Below are 26,526 nucleotides of genomic sequence, written 5' to 3'. Positions count from 1 at the left end.
CAGCAGAGAGTTTATTCTGTCTTGACACTTTGTATTGATATTTTGTATTACATTCTTCCCTTAAATGATCATGTTTACAGTGATTGTTTTATATCTATTTTTTATGTATGTCGCTTTGGATAAAAGCGTCTGCCAAATACTTAAACATATATAAACACCTGAAAGTCTTTATATCAGCTAAAACCACCAATCTGTTTCACTGGATTCAGAATAAAACCAAATGCTGTCTTACCCAACAATGTTAGTATTTGAATATTGTTACTTGAAGACTTATTCCTGGTTACAATTATACTGTTAAGAAAGTATTGTCTTATACTTTGCCTAAAATGAGAATGCATGATAATCAGTGGCGGCTGGTGAATTTTGTTTTAGGTGGGGCTGAAAGTTTGTAAACCAAACCCCTGTAGGGGCGTCATCCTCCCCCAGAAGATTTATTTGTGATTCTCACATACAAATATTGAAGATCTTTGCTCCTTCTCAACTTTGTGGTAATGTTATTTTCATAAAATACAACCAATAGTATGTTAATGTTTGTTTTTGCAAATGTGTTTATTCTGTAAAGGAATGAGTTAAATGTTTAAAATTGTTTAAACTATTAAAATGACTGGTTAATAGTGCTATTATGAATTGCAATGTCAGCACTATTTTTTTTCCTGCAATTTCAAATGCACTTGTTTTAATAAATAAATACAGCGTTTTAAAAGCATACACAATCTGTGTAAAAATATTAGTCTGTGGTTAAAAGGACTTGAAAGGACTCGAAACTCAAAATACAGGACTTGGGACTTGACTTGAGACTTTCTAGTCTTGACTTTGGACTTGACTCGGGACTTGCCTGTCTTGACTCGGGACTTGACTCGAGACTTGAGGGCAAAGACTTGAGACTTACTTGTGACTTGCAAAGCAATGACTTGGTCCCACCTCTGGTAATTGGGCCCCTTTAAATATTGGCATCGTATTATCCACTATTGGAAGTATGGGAATTTAAAACGTGTCATATGATTATTTTTCTATTTTTAAAACACTTCATTTTGATCTACACATTATGTAATGATGGTTCTTTGGTCAGAACTGTGCATAGATTTTGCTATAAAGACCTTTCTTTAGGCCACTTTCTGGCTGCTTCAAAATTATTTGTTTTAAGGGGTGGAGTTGTTGAATGCAAGTGAAGCCCTCCTTACTACGCCCCCTCATGCTGACTACACTTTCAACTATCCACTATCGTTGAACAGAGGAGGTGGTCTGCAACACCACCTGTCTCCAACATACAACACCGTCTTTTCAACCATTCCTAATAGCCTCTGCAATTTAGCCTCCAACAATAAACACAAGTTAGAAACATTCTGGTCACAGAAGGTGACCAGAATGTGGTACTTGTCTTACATAGGGATAATGAATGATATATATATATATATATTTTAAAGTGCCGTTCCCCTTTAATTACCATGGAAGGGAGTTGAACCGAAGCTCATCCGTCAGCAAAAGGTAGATAAAAAGAATAATAGCATTATTTTTATCTACTTTCAGCAAAAAGTGTGACGATCTGTCACATTCACGTTGGGTTGTGTTTTCTATGGTTGGTGTTTATTTCCTGTCAGCGCTCTTATTTTGGTTCCATTTCCTGCTTGTTTCCCCTCACCTGCTACTGATTGGCAGCCTGGCACACCTGTTGTCAACCAGCTGGCTGCTATTTATACCTGCCTCGCCCTCCAGTCGGGGCTCGATGACGGTTTGCTGTCTCCTGTTATCCTGTTTCCTGGTTCCTATTTCCTGTGATCCTGTCTCCTGTTATCCTATTAAAGTCATGTCTTCCTGCCCTACACCTGCCATCTCTGCATCTTGGGGTTCTCCACCAACAGTTTAGATAATGATGTGCATTTGTGGTCTTGTCATCCTCGTCCGGACAGAAGGGTGACACGACAGTGCGGCTGGATCAAAAGAGACGTCGGAGATGCTTTACTGAACCAAAAGTTGCTTTGTAACAAGCGAGTGTCATTCAGGTCAAGAAAATGAGGCACTCCTAACTTGGAGAAGCCAAACCATCCGTTTTTATATTCCTCCTTTCTGTCTCTGGGTGTGTGCTAATTCAGGACAGCACCCCCTGACCATAAAAGGAGACGTTTGTGTGTAAGTGTCTGGAAAACAACTGCTTTAAGTCATAACTTAAATGTTGACGTTGATCTTCTCAAAGATAGGGCTATCACTTTTGCATTTCGAAGTCCCATTTAGGACCTCTTTCCTACGAGAAGTGATCTAATCCACCTGCGAATGTCAAACTAAGGGGCCTTATCTCATGTGCTCAAACTGAAATACCACTATTTACTTAAATTTGGTCTATTTACTTAAACTTGGTGGTTCTAATTCTCCAAGGTGAATATAAACCTTCACCATAAGAAAAACATAATGAGTTAATTAATTCACTTCAACAATAAACCGGTGTGTCAGGATCATCAAATGCTTTCTCTTTCTATTTTCTTGCCTTTAAATACCACGGAAGGAAGTTGGACCGAGAATACCTCTGGCTGACATGGAAGGTAGGTGAATATTTATGGATGTGTCGATGATAGTAAATCAAATACAAATGTTTACATTAAACTTAAAGGAATGGTGATAATTTACATGATTTTTTTTATTTATTCACCAACATTGTATGTGTTTATATAGGTGGTTTAAATCAATGTTAAAAACCTAACTGAATTATCGTTGTGGTCTTAAGGTATTTAAGGACAAGAGAGGTCTGACCATGGCTACAATGAGCACTGAAGGACCAGACCAAAGAGGTACAGTGCTACTTTGAATAAATACTTGTATGTTTGCATGCTGATGTTTTGAAAAGTATTTAGTTGTATTGATATTGTACAAAGTAGTCTGTCTCCACTGTGCTTTTACAAAGAGAGAAGACGACATTTGGCAATTGACTCAAAAATGTGTTAGTCATTTTAGCATTTTGAAGAAAGCGCAATCGCAAAATTGTGGCAGTGCAATATGAGACAGCTGGGTGTTTGACAATGTGTTGCTTCAAAAAACATCGCGCAGACTGAGTCCAGTAATTCCAGTTTGGATAATTGATTTGTGGCAGGCTTTTTTTTTTTTTAGAAAATGCTGCAGTGTTTTGAAACTTTTTCATTTCAATAACATTGAAACAACTTATGATTTTAGGAATTGGTTTTAATGTTTTAAGTGTTCCTTTTAACCTTAACCTCAAAAAGCGCAGGGTTGAAAACAAATACTGTATTTATGTTTTACTCTTTTTATACAACACAGACTTAAAATTAGACACACGACGGCAGTAAAAGCACATACTCCGAGCTCATTTTTACTTAGCTTACTGTCTTGTATGTAGTTATATTTATTTTAATAATAATTGATTATGGTTACAGAAAGAAATGCCACCTAAGGCTTTCTTCTTGTCCGCTTTGTTCTCCACAAGTTGCAGACAGTCGTTGTACGTTAGAAAAGGGTTTGTCCATCATAAACATGAATTAATGTTCCAACACATTTATCCCTGCACGTTAAGAGCATTTGTGAACTGTTGAGAGCAATATATTGCTGTATTTTTTGTTAGTAAATGAGAGACAGAGAGAGATTATCATCACACGTCAACATTTCCAACATGTAAATGCTGCATCTTTTGCATTGCAAAAGACAATCTGTTACTCTAGATTTATAAAGGTTAAATACATATATAAATACATGTAAACTAGGAAGCAAATGTCTATATACTACATTACCTAAAAAGCTTGGCACCATAGTATGTCTGAGCTATGCAGGAGGCTAATTGTGTCGTTTAAACAATAAATAGTTGCTATATTTTTACACGTTGTCTCTACTTTGTCTACACAAGAAACAAAAATATGTTTTGATTAGACAGTTAGACAGGGCGTGTCCCGGCGCGCTCCTAGAGGAGCTGCCGGCGGCACTTGCTGCAGATGGCAAGAGGGATTGCGCATGCACCGTGACAATATTGGCAATCTGGGGGAAACCCTGTATGTTGAGGAGCTTCCAAAATATGTTTTCATGCGAATTTTCATCATGAATACTTCTTACACACCTCAGAACGATCATGAAAAGTTAACAGCGAAATACGATATGAGCCTTTTAAACTAAAACAATCTAATCTTTCTCTTTGACAGTTCTGTTGGATGTCCTCTCCGACCTTGGACTCGTGCAGTATTACCCGAACAAACTCAAACTTCAGTCTCTACTGGAAGTCAACAAGAACAGCATAAATGAAAAAAGTGTTATATCAGCGGAGGAAGTACCATTTCATTACCTCAGAAAACTGTTCAAAGTCAATGCTGGTTGCAGGAACTACACACAGTTGTTTAGCAGTCATGAGGAAACTGATGTTGTCTTTGACTCACTGGACCTTGACAAATCAATGGACCTTTACACAGAAGATGGCCTCTCAGAAACTACAGTTCATCCTCTTGACCTGATAGTGTGTCTATTTCTTTGTGCCGACAGCTTTTTGCAGCAGGAAATGGCCCTCAAGTTGTCATTATGCCAGTTTTCTGTCCCTCTGTTGTTGCCCCACACCAACAACAGTCAGTGTACCCTGATGTCATGGGCTCTAAGAGAAATTGTCAAAGAGTGGTGTCCGCACGATTTGTGTGAATCCAAAGGATTTGTTGAGGACAACATCGTCCAGGCGAAAATTCCATTATTTTCTTTTGTGAGGCTAAAAAACTGCAGCCTATCCAAATCGCAGCTTTTAAATCAAATTCTTAGCCGTGGCCAGCAGAATCACAATATGTTTATACACAGAGACATGGAAGGGGGCGCACTCACTCGAAAACTGTCAAATGGTTTGGTGGAAGTTTGCTGGTTCCTTCCTTGTGGAAAAGAAAACATGGACACATTCCGAGAGCCAATTGCACTTGCTAATTTGCGAGGAGACATTTGTGAGTCACTTATGCAGTTCACCTTCCTTTGTGAAGTGTCCAATGCAGTCTTTGTATTCTTTGACACTGTTGAAGAAAAAGAGGATACAATTCTGAATGCTCTTCACGATGCAAAATCCAAACTCCATTTTGTTGTTAATAACAAAGGGAGCATCAATGAGGATATGATGTCCGTCAAAAAAATACTGCAAAAGTTGGATATAGGAAAAAACAGTATCATAATCAAAAATCCCACGGTAAATACAGCCGAGTTTTCAAAGAGACTTTGTGAAACCATCAAGACCTCACTCCGTGATGTAAAAACCACAACGAGTATTGCAAATATGCACACAACGGCAGGTAAATTAGGTCTGGCAGTGGATGAAAACAAAACTGTTGACCAGAAAAAAACAGCTGAGGAGATCATGAGGTGTATCGGTGTGCCAACCATACCAGACTTTAAAAGACAACAACTTCCTCTGCAAGGGGAACATTGGAAAAGACTATCAGAACTGGAGAAGGAGGAATGCAGAATCAGTAATTTTGGCAGTGATGTGGTTGAGCATCAAAAAGCTGAGCTACAAGAACAGAAAAAGCACATTTGGAAGTTGCAAAACAAGAAAAAAACGTCCCAAGGAATGCAGGATTTTATTGCAACCTTATCAACAAGCGACAAAGAAGAAAGACATGTTTTCTTGAAGTGGATGAAATTCCAGTTGAATACCCATTCTAGAGACCAACTGACCAGCCTGCGGAACAAATTGAAAGAGCAATACCAAAAGAAGAATGCCAAACTCATTACAGAGTTTAATCAGGCTTTGGTGGACAGCTCTTTAGGGGTGGAGCATTACATGAGAGAAATGGGACTTAACTATGAAGTATCTGTGCATGTGGATGATTCCACGGGTAAAATGTGCCATTTACCTGCCATAGCTGCTGAAATGCTGTTGGATGGTTATCCATTAGAACTTTTAGATGGAGATGCTTCGAACATCCCAGAGAAGTGGGTGACAGCTGTATTGATGGAGCTTCACAAGAAGGTCTGGGGAAGGAGCAGGTTGTTGGTACTAGCCGTGTTAGGTGTTCAAAGTACTGGAAAATCAACACTTCTCAACACCATGTTTGGTGTTCAGTTAGCGGTCAGCAGTGGCAGATGTACAAGAGGGGCTTATATGCTATTTCTCAAAGTTGGAGACGATGCACAACAAGAGTTGGGTTGTGACTTCATTCTCCTCATTGATACGGAGGGTCTGAAATCCCCTGATCTTGCGCAAATGGAAGATAGTTATGAGCATGACAACCAGCTAGCCACCTTTGTCATCGGCTTAAGTGATGTTGCAATCATAAACATTGCAATGGAGAATGCAAATGAAATGAAAGATGTCCTGCAAATTGTTGTCCATGCCTTCCTGAGAATGAAACAAATCGGGAAAAGGACAACTTGTCATTTTGTGCACCAAAATGTCGCCGAAGTCTCTGCTCACAACAAAAACCTGACAGAAAGACAACATCTCTTGGACAAACTCAATGAAATGACAAAGATTGCAGCTGAAATGGAGAGACAACCTGGGATTCACGCGTTCACAGATGTGCATGATTATGACATAGACAACAACTGGAACATCCCAGGACTTTGGTATGGAACCCCTCCAATGGCACCAGTGAACATTGGTTACAGTGAAGCTGTATCAGACTTCAAGAAGAATCTTCTGGAGATGGTGGGAAAAGATAAGCAATTTGAAGCCTCAACAATCCCAGAGCTTCTAGAATGGATGAGATGTCTGTGGAAATCAGTAAAATATGAAAACTTCATCTTTAGCTTCAGAAACACACTTGTGGCTCACGCCTATGACAACCTGTGCAAAGAGTTCCTCCAGTGGGAATGGGAGATGCACAAAGAAATATTCTCCAGGCAGACTGCAGCAGAGTTGGAAATTGTTAATGCCAACAATGAAGTTGGACTGGAAACATGGAACTCATTGATCACCGCCAAAAAAACTGAACTAGCTCAGGAAATAGAAATAGAACAAAAAAAAATGAAAGAGAAACTTTACTATGGAAAGAGAGACGGAAATGTAAAGCTGATAGAGAAGTACAAAACTGACTTTTACAATAATATCACAAGTGTGTCAAATGAGATTAGACATTCAGTGAATGCTAAATTGGACAGAGTCCTGGATCTCAAAATAGCTCAAAAAAAGGCACTGGACATACAACAAGAGTACCGTGGCAGGATTGAAGAGAGAGTCATGAAGCTTCTGTGCGACTGCAAAGACACCAGACTGTCCGATGACCAACTGCGAGAGGAGTTTCACAAAATGTGGGCTTCTGCCACTATCAATGTACCTGCACTGAAAGATGAAGATATACCTGCATCCATTCTCACCCAGCTGAGGAAAAATTTCTCAAATCGAAATGTAAATGAGAAACTGCAGCATATTCAAGACCTACAAGGCTTTGGGACTGGCACATTTAAGACAAGACACGACCATGTTGACCCTCATAATGTAACAGATGAGGACATGTGGACAGATTTCCAAATGTATACAGATGACATCATTGAGACAGAAACACAGTTTGTTTTTGATCAAATCAAGTCCAATGGTGATTATAATGATTCTTTCTCAAGAGATCTGCTGCAAAGGATTGACAAATCACTTAACGAAGGTTACAATCGTCACGGATCAAACACAACATTTGAGATTGACATCAAACTTCACATTTGTGGAATTGCTGCAAGAGAATTCCTCAAAATGCAGCAAAGGTTCTTGTTGAAGAATGACCCCCGAACACAGCTGGAAAAGCACAAGAATCAATATTTGATGGATTTTATGGATTTGTACAAACAGACAGATCATTGCCAACGCAAAGCCAACGATTTTGTCCAGTTTTGTATCAAGCCTGCCATTGAAGATTACATGAACCGAACATTGGGAATCGACATTGTAGATAACATTCTGACCAGCTGCGAATCGATGCAGTTCAGTTCACGCTCTCGTTTCCAGTACAACATTCAGAAAGAGTTATTGCTGAAAGATGACTTCACAGCTTTTCTCAAGTACATATCTCAGTATGAAATGTACGTCAAAGAGTGGATATTTGCGCACATCTTAGAAAAATTGCAAGACAATACTTTGTGCGAATTAAAGCTGCAGAACTTCGAGGTCGTTGTTAACAAAATATTAAAAGCATTGAAACGTGCCTTAAAAAAGCAATCTGATGACACTGAGAGTATTACAAATCTCGTCCACGAAATGCGCCTATATCTGATAAAAGACATCACGATATCCGAGGAGGCTGAAAAACGTGTTTTGTTTCAGATCAAATCCCCGGTGCATTCATTCACACAAAAATGTATTGCATCCTTAAAGTCGTTAAAGGAAACACTGCATGTGGAATTCTCCAACACTGAAGACATACCTGAAACCTTGAATAAACTTGCAGTAAAACCACAGGATGTGCTCTTCAAGAGGGTACTCGGATGCGGCCAGCAGTGTCCATTCTGTAACATCTCTTGTGAGGCTGGCGGCAAAAACCACAAAAAACATTACGCATCTGTCCATCGGCCACAGGGGCTTGGAACATGGAGAAACAGTATGACTAAAGAATTGAATATATCTCTATGTACAAACAATGTTCAAAGTACTCGTTCATTCATGCTTACAGAGGAAGTCGTGCGATACAGAGACTACAGTACACTCTTTTCCGACTGGTACATTCCCCCAGACCCCACAATGGAAGCGTCTGATTACTGGAAGTTCGTAATGGTACGTTATAATGATAGTTTTGCTAAAGAGTATTGCGCCAAGCCAGCTCAGGTTCCGGAAGCCTGGAAGAGTATCACAAAGGAGCAAGCCCTGAAGGGTTTGAAGGATACTTTTAACATTCGTTAATATTTTGCATTGGCAACAGTAGTAAACCTGGTGCACGGTGTAACATTTGTTTACAGTTGTAATATTCATAACACATGGTTATGATTTTCGCCAGATGTTACCTTTTCAGAGATTGTCATTTATTGAAGAAGAAATGTTGTGTTATTCAAATAAACAATGACAACAGAAGTAATTTATTGCCACATTTTAAAAGGTCGATTATGTTATGATAGTATCAATAATAATGTACTTGTATTTCAAATGAAACATTGTATACCGTAATTTCCGGACTATAAGCCGCACCTGACTATAAGCCGCACCAGCTAAATTTAGGGGAACATACAGATTGCTCCATATATAAGCCGCACCCGACTATAAGCCGCAGGGTTTTGATGTGTAATTACCGTAGTATATAGGGGTTCCTGCTACCACGGAGGGGATTGTCGGGACAGAGATGACTGTTTGGGAACGCAAAGCGTCCCATTTATTAACAATAAATCTTTCAATCATTCAATCAAACTTTCACATCTTTGACATGGCGAACAGCATTCGTGCAGAGTACAAATAATACAACGGTGCAAAGTAATACAAAGTGCTCACCTGTACGTTATCAAAATAACCAGCCTACCGGTATATGAAAAGTCAGTCTTTAATCATTGTGTCATCGTCTTCCTCCTGCGTACTAAAACCACCGAAATCCTCTTCGTCGGTGTCGGAGAAGAACAGGCCGTAAATAAGCCGCACCCTTGTATAAGCCGCAGGGACCAGAACGAGGGGAAAAAGTAGCGGCTTATAGTCCGGAAATTACGGTATACTGTACTGTACATCATTTGACCACTTTTCCTTGTAAAAGATGTGTACAAAATAATATTCTGAAATGGATTATGCGTTTGTTGTTTTCATTTCATTAATTTTAATTTTTAGTTCATTCAATAAAATCTATCAAAGAGAAAAAACATAACATTAATTATGAATGGAAAGTTAAAAAAACCATACATCTTCCACCTAATTTTAAAAGAACAGCAAGTACAGTATCTTTCAATGTACTCTAGTCTAGGCGACACAACAAATAAACTAAAAATAAAGACATAATTTTACTCAGTCATATATTTTCATCATCATTAATTTATTTATTTTTTAATCCATAAAGAGTTTGACATTGTTTTATTTTATTGTCAAACCTGTTCCAAAAAAACAACTAAATATGTTTTACAGGCACTACGCCACACTTAAATATAGTATGTGAGCTATGGAACGATCAGTGAATAATGAATAAAATAATAAATAAATACAATAGAATGCTTTTTGAAGTAGCAATTCCTTCACTTTGTGGAAAATAGCAATTGTCATAGGTATGTTAACCTTTGTATTTTATCATTTATGTAATTTTCATTACAAATCATAATACCCCAAAACTTAATCTATTTTGTTCTTTAACTCTCAACTCCTTTTGACAAATGATGCATCCACACTTTTCCTGCTACTACAAAAAAATCATACATTTCTATTTAGCAGTATTTAAAGACAATCTGCCAGAGGTGGGACCAAGTCATTGCTTTGCAAGTCACAAGTAAGTCTCAAGTCTTTGCCCTCAAGTCCCGAGTCAAGACAGGCAAGTCCCGAGTCAAGTCCAAAGTCAAGACTGGAAAGTCTCAAGTCGAGTCCCAAGTCCTGCATTTTGAGTTTCGAGTCCTTTCAAGTCCTTTTAACCACAGACTAATATTTTTACACAGATTGTGTATGCTTTTAAAACGCTGTATTTATTTATTAAAACAAGTGCATTTGAAATTGCAAGAAAAAAAATAGTGCTGACATTGCAATTCATAATAGCACTATTAACAGTAATTTTAATAGTTTAAACAATTTTAAACATTTAACTCATTCCTTTACAGAATAAACACATTTGCAAAAACAAACATTAACATACTATTGGTTGTATTTTATGAAAATAATATTACCACAGAGTTGAGAAGGAGCAAAGATATTCAATATTTGTATGTGAGAATCACAAAGAAATCTTCTGGGGGAGGATGACGCCCCTACAGGGGTTTGGTTTACAAACTTTCAGCCCCACCTAAAACAAAATTCACCAGCCGCCACTGATTATGATGCACTCTCATTTTAGGCAAAATATAAGACAATACTTTCTTAACAGTATAATTGTAACCAGGAATAAGTCTTCAAGTAACAATATTCAAATACTAACATTGTTGGGTAAAACAGCATTTGGTTTTATTCTGAATGTAGTGAAACAAATTGGTGGTTTTAGCTGATATAAAGACTTTCAGGTGTTTATATATGTTTAAGTATTTGGCAGACGCTTTTATCCAAAGCGACATACATAAAAAATACATACATAACAATCACTGTAAACATGATCATTTAAGGGAAGAATGTAATACAAAATATCAATACAAAGTGTCAAGACAGAATAAACTCTCTGCTGCTGCAGCAACAGAGTTACAGCCTATAGGTCCCTAAAATATATAGATATCTAATGTATTCATACATTGTTTATGTAGGATATACGCATGTATATATAACCTAATCATATTGTTTCTTCAATTTAAAAATAGCTTACCGTTTTTTCCCCCTTCTCTGGGATTATATTCCCAGTTTTGATCTCGGACGTCTGGTCACTTATAGCGTATAAGAATATTATATTACTGTTAAGCAAACTATGAATAATAAAACTTGCCAAAACATGTGTCCGTTATCATAGCTACACGTATGACAAAAAACCGCGTTAAAATCAGTGGTATTCAGTGAGGTAAAATGAATTAAATGCACTGACAGTTCATTGCTCCTGACAAATGAATTGCACTGAGTGGAGCGGATCACCACTCCAAGATGGCGGCCCCGCGTCTCGTCTGCACCAGTAGGCAGTAGCGCTCGATGCTGCGTACCCTTATAAGATGTCTATGGTTATAACGTTAGCAGTGAGTTTACAGCCTCACTGATTTAACTACACAGCAAATAAAAGTCATGTTACTTAGCCAATAAACGTTATCTTACATTCAAAACTTACCCTTCTTTGGGCAACTTCAAATGTCGAACGAAGTTGGAATTTGTTGCGTCTCCGTCTGTAATATTCGAACTGCGTGATTTGCATACGCAATTCGTTTTTTGTTGACCAAGTCGTAGTTTTTATACCCGAACGAAACCAACTTTGGCATAATTGTTTCTCACTGCCGCATTGTTTGACAACTCATGTTCGGTGGTTGTCCTGCAATTTGATTGGATGAATGCTGTGTGATGAAAACAACGTTTTACTAATTTGATGTACTGTACTGACAGCACACCAGCTGACAGGCAGCACACACGCTGATAGACAGACACGTACAAAATGAAAGCTACGGAGCGCTCCCAAATAACTTTTTAAGCTTTGGGTTTTGGGGAAAGTAGCAAGTCATGTCAAGTCAAAAGGCTCAAGTCCAAGTGAAGTCACAAGTCATTGATGTTAAAGTCTAAGTCGAGTTGCAAGTCTCTTTACATTTTGTCAAGTCGAGTCTAAAGTCATCAAATTCATGACTCGAGTCTGACTCGAGTCCAAGTCATGTGACTCGAGTCCACACCTCTGCAATCTGCTAACATTAAACCATCTTTTCATTTTGATAAATTAGTTTTCAACAGCTTTTAACACATCTGTAAAATTTTGTCCTGACCTAAATAGGGTTGTGCCACAAATAAAATACATTTAAACAGTTCAGAAACCATGGTAATATCATTGACGTACATGAGAAACAGTTTAGGTTCAAGGACTGATCCTTGTGGTACTCCACAACTAATATTATGTAAGGCAGATTTCTTAATGTTTACTTCTAACAACTTTTTTCTGTCCTTCAAGTAAAAAAAACGACTTACTAAATATTGTTTTCTATCATTTGCAGTTTAAATGTCTTCTGCTAAATCAGTTATTGCTGTTGTGGTGTGATTAGGACAGATTCCATGTTGACTATTTCTTAAAGTAAATGCATTAATAAATGCATTTACCTAACGGCAAACAATTTCTGTAAGATTTGTTGAACTGTGAAAGCAGTGTTATTGGTCCATAATTGGGGTACTCTTGTTCATTTGCGCCTTTGTAAAGTAGTACTATTTTTGCAATTTTTATATGATCTGTGGAATTTTCCTTTAGTGAGTGCCAGATTACAAATGTATGCAAATGGTTTGATAACTAAATCAATTATGCTCCTAGTGGTTAGAGTGAGATCGGTAGGTTGTGAGTTCAAACCCCGGCCGAGTCATACCAAAGACTATAAAAATGGGACCCATTACCTCCCTGCTGGGAGGTAATGGAAAATGATTCCTGGGCGTGGCCACCGCTGCTGCTCACTGCTCCCCTCACCTCCCAGGGGGTGATCAAGGGTGATGGGTCAAATGCAGAGAATAATTTCGCCACACCCAGTGTGTGTGTGACAATCATATGTACTTTAACTTTATGAACGACATGTTAATGTCTACATCAGACCTGGGCATTCTGCGGCCCACGGGCCGCATCCGGCCCTTTGTGCGTCCCTGTCCGGCCCGCGTGAGGCCAATTATAAATTACAAAATACATTTAAAAAAGTATCTATGTCGAGTGTGCAATACAATGGTGCTGCTTTTGTTTTGAAAATCGTTATTTGTATTACTTCCGTGTCGACGTATGCGTGTGCGTGATTGTGAGTGAATGTGAACAGCTGCAATCACTACAAAATAAAGTGGAAAAAACATCTATGTCCTGCGCGCAATACAACTGTGCTGCTTTTATTTTGAAAAGTATTATTTATGGGCGTCTGTCCGTGTGTAACCTGCGAGTGAAGGTGCACAGCGACAAGTGATGCACGGTTTATACACACAATGTTTGTGTGTGTTTGGTCTGAGCTGATCTCAACCAGTTTTGTCTATAATTTTGTATTTTAGACATATACAACTTTTATTCAAAGTACCAATTGTCCACCCAGTGCTAATTTAAGTGGATATGCAAAGAAAAGAGTTGGATGGTTTTTACTGTTTGAGACTCTTATTAATCTGTGCTGGTAGCTCAGCAGCAGCTACCAGCACAGCCAGGCCAGGGCCTCAGTAGCAGCAGCAGCAGCTACCACCATCAGGACAGGCCAGCTGTTGTATGCATTTGCACTAGAGAGCAGCATCTAGATCTGCTAACACCACCAGGCCCAGGATACCAGCAGCTTCTACGCCTCCAGCAGCTCCAGCCTGTTCCACCAGCTCAGGCCAGCTCCAGGCTTCAGCAGAGGCCCAGCAGCTATCATCAAGCCGGCTCCAGGCTTCAGCCATCGCCCAGCAGCCATCATCAGGCCGGCTCCAGGCTTCACTAGAGGCCCAGCAGCTATCATCAAGCCGGCTCCAGGCTTCACTAGAGGCCCAGCAGCTATCATCAGGCCGGCTCCAGGCTTCACTAGAGGCCCAGCAGCTATCATCAAGCCGGCTCCAGGCTTCACTAGAGGCCCAGCAGCTATCATCAAGCCGGCTCCAGGCTTCAGCCATCGCCCAGCAGCCATCATCAGGCCGGCTCCAGGCTTCAACAGAGGCCTAGCAGCTATCATTAACAATGGCCACCAAAAGAGACATGGAAGAACTAAAGAGATCCAATGAGGAGCTACGGAAATCAGTGGAGTTTATGGCACACCAAATGGAAGCAATGACAAGTAAGCAAGACACTTTGATGGGCATGATGAAAGATATTAAGGAACTGAAGAAGCAAAATGAAGAGAAAGACAATATGATTGTGCAACTGAAAAGTAAATTATCTGATTTAGAACAATATACTAGAATGAACGATGTCATTGTTACTGGTCTGCCAACGCGACCTGCGTCATTTGCTGCTGCAGTGAGGTCCGAGGTCCAGGGATCAGTGCCCAGGGACCAAGAATTGGACTCAGTGGAGCGGCAGGTGGTGAAGTTTCTCCAAGAAAAGGGAATTAGCATAAATAAGGAGAATATAGAAGCTTGTCACCGTTTCCCTCAGAAAGATAAAAGCAAACCGGCAACCATCATTATGAGGTTTGCAAATAGAAAATTCAAAATCAATCTTTTGCAACAAAGTAGGATGCTCAAGGGATCAAATGTTTATCTCAATGAACATTTAACCAAGAGCAATGCTGATATTGCTAAAAGAGCTCGGTACCTACGCAAAGAGGGAAAAATACAAGCAACATGGTCGTCCAACTGCAAAGTCTACATAAAGCTAAATGGTGCACCTGAGCAGGCACAAGTGCTAATGGTCAGGAGCTTAAATGATTTGGATAAATTTGCATAGTGTGTGGTTTGCTGATCTATATGTTTTTCGTGTTTTTAGAGTTGACATCTATTCTGTAAATCCTTATTAACTTTAAATGTCTATCAAACTTCCCAAAAAAGGACTCAGAATTGCCCACTTGAACATCTGTAGTCTGAAAAACAAGGTAATTGAGTTGAGTAAAATAATGTTTGAAAATGATCTACATATAGTAGCAATTTCTGAAACTCATTTGGATGATTCAATTGACAATACTGAAATATTTATACAAGGTTACAATATAATTAGACTTGATAGAAACAAACACGGGGGAGGAGTAGCCTTTTATGTACAAGACCACATTCCAATAAAGCAAAGAGGAGATCTGGACTTGACAGATGTAGAAGCAATCTGGATCCAGGTTCACTTGCCACATCTAAAGCCATTACTAATCTGCTGCTGCTATAGACCACCTTCCTCTGATGCAGCATATCTTGAAAAAATGTGTGCAATGCTTCAGAATGTTTCTGACACAGACAGAGAAATGTATTTCTTAGGAGACTTAAATATTGACTGGCTCTCAAAAAACTGCCCTATGAAAAGAAAGCTTAATGACACTGCCACTGTATGTAACCTAACTCAAATGATAAATCTACCAACCAGAATAAATATGAACAATTCAGGTGTATTGTCTTCAACTTGCATAGATCATCTTTTTACTAATTCAGTAGATAAATGCTCAAAGGTTGTTTCTGTGCCAATTGGATTTAGTGATCATAACATGATTGCTATAGCAAGAAAAGTGAAAGTCCCCAAAGTTGGACCTACAATTATGTATAAGAGACTCTACAAACATTTCTGTGATAATGCCTTTATTGAAGACATACATAACATACAGTGGGACAGTGTATTTGAGTCAAAGCATACTGAAGCAGCTCTGCATGAATTCATGAAGTCATTTTCTTCTGTCTGTGATAAGCATGCACCCATCAAGAAGCTCACCGTCAGATCTGTCAAAGCCCCTTGGCTTGACTCTGACCTGAGAAACTTGATGAAAGATAGAGATATACGGAAAAGAGTTGCAGTAGATTCAGGTAGCTCAGAGGACTGGCTAGCATATCGCTCTTTAAGAAACAAAGTCACCAAATTAAATAAACAGAAAAAAAGGGTGTACTACCAATCTAGAATTGAAGAAATTAAACATGATGGAAAACAACTTTGGAGTACTCTCAATCAAATCATGGGTAGAGATAAAATGGGAAAAACACCAGCATTTATTGAATCAGGTGAAGGCTTTATCACCAAGCCCAAAGAAATTGCTGATTACTTCAACAATTATTTCATAAGTAAAGTTGATACTATAAGAAATGGCATGCTGCCTGTAAATTGTATTCTATCTGAGTCACTTATTAAAAATGATATCATGCAGGACAAAAAATGTAAATTTGAATTCTCAGTCACTAATGTATTGGAAATTGAAAATCTATTGTCTGAGTTGAAATCTAACAAACCTTGTGGTCATGATAATCTAGATAGTAGACTTTTAAAATTGTCAGCTGGAATAATAGCCAGTCCGATATGTTATATTTTTAACTTAAGTTTTAAAGAAGGAATCTATCCTCAAATATGGAAGGTTGCTAGAGTAACTCCTCTACCAAAAAATAGGAAAGAAGCATTCACTGGATCGAATAGTAGGCCAATTAGCATTTTACCAGTATTAGGAAAATTAATGGAAACAATTATATTTAAGCAAATTCAAAATTATTTCTCTATAAATGACATTAATTCAGACTTTCAACATGCATATAAAACTGGCCATTCAACATGCACAGCTCTCACACAATTAACAGATGACTGGCTAAAACAAATTGACAGTAAATTATTAGTTGGCACAGTGCTATTAGATTTTAGTGCTGCTTTTGATATTATTGACCACAAACTACTACTTATAAAACTGTCTGCTTATGGTTTTAAACTCTCAGCGATTAACTGGATGAAAAGCTACCTAGTCAACAGACAGCAATGTGTCATGTTCAATGGAACCCTTTCAAATATTAAAACATTATATTGTGGTATTCCCCAGGGAAGTTGCCTGGGACCTTTATTATACTCAATATTTGTAAATGATATGTCATGTATTTTAAAGAATGGTTGCTGTGCAATTTACGCAGATGACACAACAATATATGCTTATGCTGATAATTGCACAAACCTGAGCAGTATACTACAAGACAAGGTTATGCAGATTTCTAAATGGGTTACAGAAAATAAGATGAAACTTAATATTTCCAAAACAAAATGTCTTGTTATTTGCTCAAAACATGCTCATAGAAAAGAACGCATATTGAATGTTTCTTTGAACGGAGTTCATATTGAACAAGTTAAAGAAGCCAGGTTGCTGGGAGTTACAATAGATGAAAGACTATCTTGGGCCACTCACATTAATAACATAGTAACAAAAATGAGCAGAAGCATCTCAATCATAAGAAGAAGTGCCTATTTTTTAACTAACACAACTACGAAACAAGTTATACAATCCCTTGTATTGTCACATATTGACTACTGCCCAGCAATCTGGTCTAATGCATCTAAACAAGAACTCAATAAAATCCAGCTTACCCAAAACAGAGCTGCCAGACTCGCTCTCCATTGCTCATTTAGGACCAGCGTTGAGATCATGCATAATGAATTGTCATGGATGAGAGTTGGTGAAAGAGTAGCGTGTAGTTTGATTCTATTTTTAAAAACAATCTATACATACCATAAACCTTCATATCTGTATTCTCAGCTGTTGCTTGCTAGTGAAAGTCACAACTATGGTACCAGGTTAGCCCTAAGAGGTGCTTTCACCCGTCTTAAACCCAAAAGTGATGTTTTGAAAAAGACTGTAATGTATAGGGCAATCACTTACTGGAATCGACTTCCACAATATTTGGTATCAATCACCAGCAGAGTGGGTTTTAAGAATAGACTAAGAGGAGAAGTATTGCGGAAAGAGATTATTCTAGATTGTACCTAATGTCATGACTGTTTTTATTGACTATTTTATTGATTATGGGACAAGCAGTAGAAAATGGTGGAGGGAACTTTTTTCGTCACTTATTGTTTGTCTTTGGTACACTAATGTATATATTTTAGGCCATTGGTTCTTTGTTTTTTGTTTTTTTTTGCAAAAATATATATATATCTATTTTTATATTGCTCTTTTTATCTTTGTTATGAACAATATTATGTAAACTCGAAGTTATTATTATTTTTTTGGTTCTTTGTTGTTGCTATTTTTGTATTACAACATTTTATTATTTGATCATGTTGTACTGCATTTTAATCTTTTGTTTTGTGATTGTGTGATGTTTTTGCCTGGACCCCAGGAAGAATAGTCTCCACTGCGGTGTAGACTAATGGGGATCCTTAATAAACTAAACTAAACTAAACACCCGAGACGCTAAAAAGAGAAAAGTTGATGACGAATGGCGTGTTTCCAACAAGACATGGACTGCAAAGCAACGTTCCCTCTAAGGCAGTGGTCCCCAACCACCGGGACCGATTGGTACCGGGCCGCGCAAGAAATAAAAAAAATAAAACAAATAAATTAAAATTATTATTATTTTTTTTATTTATTAAATCAACATAAAAACACTATATATACATATTGTGTATGTGTATGTCAATATAGATCAATACAGTCTGCAGGTATACAGTCCGTAAGCACACATGATTGTATTTCTTTATGAAAAAAAAAAAAAAGAAACCCCCCCCCGGTCCGTGGGACAAATTTTCAAGCGTTGACCGGTCCCCAGCTACAAAAAGGTTGGGGACCACTGCTCTAAGGTGCGTGCCTGCGCAATTGCGCACTGCTCAAGCGTCTGCTGCGCGCAGCAAATATATGCCGCGCACCAAATCAAATCCCATCTGAATTCTAAACAAAATAAACATTTATTCTATGTAATTTTGCAATGCAACTTTAAGTGACAGTGACAACAAGCGGCCCTAACGGTGTTCGTCAACACCGTTCAATTGAACACCGTTCAATTATTGTAACGTCTATCGAGATGCTTCGAGGACAGGAATTATATCGATCACTTTATTGAGCAAAACTGTTTATATTCGGACATAACCACACCAAAAACATGAGTAAAACACTACTATCTCGAAAAACTAGTCATTTTCTGCCGTACAAACCAGGCCAAAACCAACTTGTCATCTGTCACCAACACGCATAGCACTAAACCACTGGTGCGTTTATGGCCACACAAAAAGTCGGACAACTCAAACAACACACAAAGTTACACTATGACTCCTCAGTCATACGTGTGCTTATTTTACTGTCATTTATTATTAATGTTAATTTATTTATATTAGTCATGGAATGCTGTTACACTATGTTGAAGTATTACTATTATTATTAATTATTATTATTATTTATCTTACGGTGTATATAAAAAATAATATTGAGCAAAATTTAATTGAAATCAATCAATCAATCAATCAATGTTTATTTATATAGCCCTAAATCACAAGTGTCTCAAAGGGCTGTACAAGCCACAACGACATCCTCGGTACAGAGCCCACATACGGGCAAGGAAAAACTCACCCTAGTGGGACGTCGGTGAATGACTATGAGAAACCTTGGAGAGGACCGCATATGTGGGTAACCCCCCCCCCCTCTAGGGGAGACCGAAAGCAACGGATGTCGAGTGGGTCTGACATAACATTGTGAAAGTCCAGTCCACAGTGGATCCAACACATCAGCGGGAGTCCAGTCCACAGCGGGGCCAACAGGAAACCATCCCGAGCGGAGACGGGTCAGCAGCGCAGAGATGTCCCCAACCGATGCACAGGCTAGTGGTCCACCCGGGGTCCCGGCTCTGGACAGCCAGCACTTCATCCATGGCCACCGGACCTATGCAACTCCCCCTCGCAAGGGACAGGGGAGAAGAGGAGAGAAGAAAAGAAACGGCAGATCAACTGGTCTAAAAAAGGGGGGGGTCTATTTAAAGGCTAGATTATACAAATGAATTTTAAGATGGGACTTAAATGCTTCTAATATATTATATTATATATAAATATTGTCGATGTGGCCCTCCAGCAGTGCTCGGGTTGCTCATGCGGCCCCCGGTAAAAATTAATTGCCCACCCCTGGTCTACATAGTCGCTCAAAGTCTTATTTGGACACTGCTTCACAATTTGTAATATTTCAATTTGGCCCACTTCATCAAAAGTATTGTTCATATTATCTATCGTAGTTTCTCCAGTTTTATGATCAACTTTAACTTTTGGTCGTTTTTGTCTAAAAATGTGTTATTGTATTCCTTTGTTTTTTCATAATCCATATTAAAATATGGATTATAAGGTAAAAACATATCTTTTGAGTCTTTTGTCCTTGAGTTTAAAAACATTCTATACACATTTTTTTCTTGAAAGCATTTTTTTTTAATCCCATTTGTCATCCAAGGTTTGTTAGACTTTTTCTGCCATTGCCTCCAATCTTGATTTTTTTTTTACTGTTCTTGCCATACAGATTATTCAATAGTCATAAATGAATAGTATGAATTATTCACATCTTTGTACATTTCATCCGTTTTTGTTTCTTTAGGTCTTCTCTCAAAGCATTCAAGGCTTCTAATGATCTAGTTCTTATAGATATCTTTGTTGAGTCTGGTACTATAGTAGTACATTGGTTTTCATAATCGCAAAATACAGGTAGATGATGGAAGAAAGGATCCATTTATGTCTAACCATCAAAACACCACCAACATTCTTTCATCATTCCTCGTTTTAGTAAAAATGTTGTCAATAACAGATTTTGGGTGGGTTTCGTTATCATCGGAAACAGTCCTGCACCGTACATTGTGTTCAAAAACTCATCTGATGTTCTCAGTCCTCCTTCAATATCGATGTTAAAATCACCACATAGAATTTCTGTCAAACAACTCAATTAAATTATCCATAAACTGTTCTTCACATGACCCAGGCTTTCTATATACACAAGTCACAATAATATTTTTACTTGTCTCGTGAATTATTTGTACTGTAGCTATTTCCATAAAATCATTCACAACAGTTGTTAAAAATAGGGTCAGACTCTTTGTGACTTCTTCTGGAGGCTACAATACATTATATAATTTGAATTTCTATCCATCCATCCATCTTCTTCCGCTTATCCGAGGTCGGGTCGCGGGGGCAGCAGCCTACGCAGGGAAGCCCAGACTTCCCTCTCCCCAGCCACTTTGTCCAGCTCCTGCCAGGGGATCCCGAGGCGTTCCCAGGTCAGCCGGCAGAATGACCTGAGAACGCCCCCACGTGTCCTGGGTCTTCCCCGTGGCCTCCTATCTGTCGGACGTGCCCTAAACACCTCCCTAGGGAGGCGTTCGGGTGGCATCCTGACCAGATGCCCAAACCACCTCATCTGGCTCCTCTCCATGTGGAGGAGCAGCAGCTTCACTTTGAGCTCCTCCCGGATGGCAGAGCTTCTCACCCTATCTCTAAGGGAGAGCCCCGCCACCCGGCGGAGGAAACTCATTTCAGCCACTTCTACCCATGATCTTGTCCTTTCGGTCATAACCCAAAGCTCATGACCATAGGTGAGGATGAGAACGTAGATCGATCGGTAAATTGAGAGCTTTGCCTTCCGGCTCAGCTCCTTCTTCACCACAGCGGATCAATAGTGTCCCCATTACTGAAGACGCCGCACAGATCCGCTTGTCGATCTCACGATCCACTCTTCCCTCACTTGTGAACAAGACTCCGAGGTACTTTGAACTCCTCCACATGGGGCAAGGTCTCCTCCTTAACCCAGCGATGGCACTTCACCCTTTTCCGGGTGAGAACCATGGACTCGGACTTGGAGGTGCTGATTCTCATCCCAGTCGCGTCACACTCGGCTGCGAACCGATCCAGTGAGAGCTGAAGATCCTGGCCAGATGAAGCCATCAGGACCACATCATCTGCAAAAAGCAGAGACCTAATCCTGCAGCCACCAAACTGGATCCCCTCAACGCCCTGACTGCGCCTAGAAATTCTGTCCATAAAAGTTATGAACAGAATCGGTGACTTGACCTTGAATTTGTTTTCACGTTAAAAACCCTTATTTTCATGGTGTGGCGGCTATGATATTGCCGTGGCGGTGTGCCACATTCAGTTACATTGAGGGGAAACCCTGCAGTTATTGTGCAATGAATTGTAAATACTTCCTGTAAGTCTGTATCGAGGATTATTGGCAGATAAGTATTTTACCAATCGTATAAAAAAATAGCAGAGAAGTGGGTTGCCACGCAGATAATTGAACACATTCCCCTCTTCATCGGATGCAAATTGGTTTTCATAAATATCGCTCTCCAGAAACAGCTACATGTTACTTTCTTGGATCAGGGTGGCTTTGTAGGTACTGTTTTTTATTTTATTTAAAACATGCTTTTGAACACAATACAACCTGAGTTGATTCTTTAAAAATAACTCACTTCTCCAGTAGTGCCCTTTGCTGGATGAAATTCTACCTTGCAGACAGACAAGCTTTTCCATTTCGGAAATTCCGTCATTATCTTACTTGCTCTGCTGGAGTCCCACGAGCCCAATTTTATTCAGTCTGAATGTCCATGACCTACCTAATGTGTGTTTAACTGTCCAGTTAAAGATGTATGCGTGTGGCGATAGTTGTTGTACACGATGGATGGCATTCTAGAAAGGCGACAAGAAGGTGAGGGAAAGGCTGTTGCAAAAAGGCTGTCAAAATTTGCCAAACTAATGAATTAGCTATGCAGCATGTCAGAACATTTGGTGAAACCGGGACGCACCTGAATAAAGGCAGTGCAGCAATTCCAGCAGTGTCTAGGTGCACAATAAAGCAAAACAATATGAAGATCAAATACCAAAATACAGTAATTTAGGTGCTTTTAATTGCAAAAAAGGGAATGTCCAGCCTTTGGAAAGATCTGCAAATGTATAAAGGACAAAATCATTTTGCAAAACAATGTTTTTCCAAGGTGAAAATGACAGGCAAACGTGTACAAACAATGCAAGAGACTGTTATGTCTGACACACTCTGTGGGTATGGTTACAAAACATAGCTCTTGGAATGCAGATACACAAAACAAACCAGTGTGACATAGTTGCACGAGACACAACATCATGAGAAAGAAAGGACTCAGCTAGAAACAACATTAACAACAAAAACAGTGCTTGAATATCCATTAAAAAAAAGACAACAATCACAGACTCCTCAAAGGATGGAATTGTAGCCGTGTTGTTGGAAGGTGAAGATTGACATATTTCCTGAGTTTATAAACATAATATAAATTTTTTTTTTAAACGAAAGAAGATGTGATGCCAAAAAATATCGACGTAATCATAGTAGTATCGACTAGATACGCTACTGTACTTGGTATCATTACAGTGGATGTTAGGTGTAGATCCACCAATGGCGTTTGTTTACATTTTGACGCCGGTGAGCTACGGTGTGTACAGTGAAGCATGTTTAGCTATTTCTAATCCTGCAGGGATGATACTTGTGAGAAAATCACTTTATTTGTTGCCATGGAGGCGAGGATTAGTGATTTAGAAGTAGTTAAAACACTGAGGACACTTAAAGGACCTCTTCCGGCGGACCGGTACTTTTCAGAGGCGGTATAGTTCGAATATGATTCATTAGTATCACGGTACTATACTAATACCGTAATACCGTACAACTCTACATACAAACATACACGTATGCATTTATTAAAAGTAGGACTGTACCTGGGTTTTGTCCTTCAGTGCTCATTGTAGCCATGGTCTGATGGTCCCTCACACCTCCCTTGTCCTTAAAGGCCTACTGAAATGATTTTTTAAAATTTAAACGGGAATAGCAGATCCATTCTATGTGTCATACTTGATCATTTCGCGATATTGCCATATTTTTGCTGAAAGGATTTAGTAGAGAAAATCGACGATAAAGTTTGCAACTTTTGCTCGCTGATAAAAAAAAGCCTTGCCTGTACCGGAAGTAGCGTGACGTCACAGGAGCTAGGATTCCTCACAATTCCCCATTGTTTACAATGGAGCGAGAGAGATTCGGACCGAGAAAGTGATGATTACCCCATTAATTTGAGCGAGGATGAAAGATTCATAGATGAGGAACGTTACAGTGAATGACTTGAGAGGCAGCGATGGACGTATCTTTTTTCGCTCTGACCGTAACTTAGGTACAAGCTGGCTCATTGGATTCCACACTCTCCTTTTTCTATTGTAGATCACAGATTTGTATTTTAAACCACCTCGGATACTATATCCTCTTGAAAATGAGAGTCGAGAACGCAAAATGGACATTCAGTGCCTTTTATCTCCACGACAATACATCGGCGAAATGCTTTAGCTACGAGCTAACGTGATAGCATCTTGCTTTAACTGCATATAGAAACAAAAGAAATAAACCCCTGACTGGAAGTATAGATAGAAAATCAACAATACTATTAAACCGTGGACATTTAAATATACGGTTAATGCTTTCCAGGCTGGCGAAGGTTAACAATGCTGTGCTAACGACGCCATTGAAGCTAACTTAGCAACCGGACTGCACAGAGCTGTGCTAAAAACATTAGCTCTCAACCTACGCCAGCCAGCCCTCATTTGCTCATCAACACCCGTGCTCACCTGCGTTCCAGCGATCGGCAGAAGGACGAAGGACTTCACCCGATGCGTTTGGCGGCCCGGAGACGTAGGAAGTCAAGGTGAAGTCGGCGGCTAGCGCGGCTAGCGCGGCTAGCGCTCCAACAAAGTCCTCCTGGTTGTGTTGCTGTAGTCCGCTGCTAATACACTGATCCCACCTACAACTGTCTTCTTTGCAGCCTTCATTGTTCATTAAACAAATTGCAAAAGATGTCCAGAATACTCTGGAATTATGAAATGAAAACAGAGCTTTTTGTATAGGATTCTACGGGGTACCATAACTTCCGTTACTCGGACTTCGTCACGCGCATACGTCATCATACCGCGATGTTTCAGCCGGATATTTCCCGGGAATTTTAAAATGTCACTTTATAAGTTAACCCGGCCGTATTGGCATGTGTTGCAATGTTAAGATTTCATCATTGATATATAAACTATCAGACTGCGTGGTCGGTAGTAGTGGCTTTCAGTAGGCCTTTGAATACCTTTAAACCACAATGTCATTCAGTTAGGTCTTTAACATTGTATTAAAACACCTATAAAAACATAACATGTTGCTGATTATTTCCAAAAATCAGTTTAATTATCACCATTCCTTTAAGTTTAATGTAAATAATAAAATCAATTAATTTACTACCATTTACACATCAATAAACAATCACCTAACTTCCATGTCAGCCAGGAGTATTCTTGGTCAAACTCCCTTTGTTTGGGAGAGGGAAGTCTAGTCTTCCCTGCTTAGGCTGCTACTCCCGCGACCCGACCTCGAATAAGCGGAATAAGATGGATGGATGGATGGATATTCAAATAATATAATGTATTGTAGCCTCCAGAAGAAGTCACACAAAGTCTGACCCTATTTTTAACAACTGTTGTGAATGATTTTATGGAAATAGCTACAGTAGAAATAATTCACAAGACAAGTAAAAATATTATTGTGACTTGTGTATATAGAAAGCCTGGGTCATGCGAAGAACAGTTTATGGATAATTTAATTGAGTTGTTTGACAGAAATTCTATGTGGTGATTTTAACATCGATATTGAAGGAGGACTGAGAACATCAGATGAGTTTGTGAACACAATGTACGGTGCAGGACTGTTTCCGATGATAACGAAACCCACCCAAAATCTGTTATTGACAACATTTTTATTAAAACGAGGAATGATGAAAGAATGTTGGTGGTGTTTTGATGGTTAGACATAAATGGATCCTTTCTTCCATCATCTACCTGTATTTTGCGATGATGAGAACCAATGTACTACTATAGTACCAGACTCCACAAAGATATCTATAAGAACTAGATCAATAGAAGCCTTGAATGCTTTGAGAGAAGACCTAAAGAAACAAAAATGGATGAAATGTACAAAGATGTGAATAATTCATACTATTATATAAATGATAAATGGGTTATACTTGTATAGCGCTTTTCTACCTTCAAGGTACTCAAAGCGCTTTGACAGTATTTCCACATTCACCCATTCACACACACATTCACACACTGATGGAGGGAGCTGCCATGCAAGGCGCTACCAGCAGCCATCAGGAGCAAGGGTGAAGTGTCTTGCCCAAGGACACAACGGACGTGACTAGGATGGTAGAAGGTGGGGATTGAACCCCAGTAACCAGCAACCCTCCGATTGCTGGCACGGCCACTCTACCAACTTCGCCACGCCGTCCCCATTTATGACTATTGAATAATCTGTATGGCAAGAACTGTAAAAAAAAATCAAAATTGGAGGCAATGGCAGAAAAAGTCTAACAAACCTTGGATGACAAATGGGATTAAAAAAAATGCTTGCAAGAAAAAAATGTGTATAGAATGTTTTTAAACTCAAGGACAAAAGACTCAGAAGATATATTTTTACCTTATAATCCATATTTTAATATGGATTATGAAAAAACAAAGG

General features: G+C 39.0%; 2 protein-coding genes across 4 annotated transcripts in view; one reads left to right on the top strand and one right to left on the bottom strand.

Moving 5' to 3' along the window:
- The window catches only part of LOC133636001 (up-regulator of cell proliferation-like), a 112,515-nt gene that overhangs the window by 65,699 nt on the left and 20,290 nt on the right, over positions 1 to 26,526 (bottom strand). The gene's annotated exons all lie outside the window — the stretch shown is intronic.
- LOC133635619 (up-regulator of cell proliferation-like) lies at positions 2,502 to 8,966 on the top strand. The gene is made up of 3 exons (XM_062028846.1): positions 2,502 to 2,534; positions 2,717 to 2,780; positions 4,134 to 8,966. The coding sequence occupies exons 2-3, from the start codon at positions 2,744 to 2,746 to the stop codon at positions 8,774 to 8,776; spliced, it is 4,680 nt and encodes a 1,559-aa protein (XP_061884830.1). The 5' UTR covers positions 2,502 to 2,534; positions 2,717 to 2,743; the 3' UTR covers positions 8,777 to 8,966.

This window comes from Entelurus aequoreus, linkage group LG20 (genome assembly GCF_033978785.1).
Source record: "Entelurus aequoreus isolate RoL-2023_Sb linkage group LG20, RoL_Eaeq_v1.1, whole genome shotgun sequence".
Classification (NCBI taxonomy): Eukaryota; Metazoa; Chordata; class Actinopteri; order Syngnathiformes; family Syngnathidae; genus Entelurus; species Entelurus aequoreus.
Note: the sequence above shows the minus strand (reverse complement) of the source record. Positions and strands in the feature narration are given on the sequence as shown.

Bases quoted from the DNA above. Each gene is read 5' to 3' on its own strand.
- LOC133635619 (XM_062028846.1), top strand. From the start codon at position 2,744: ATGGCTACAATGAGCACTGAAGGACCAGACCAAAGAG. The intron at 2,781-4,133 runs GTACAGTGCTAC...TCTCTTTGACAG, and splicing joins TGAAGGACCAGACCAAAGAG to TTCTGTTGGATGTCCTCTCC.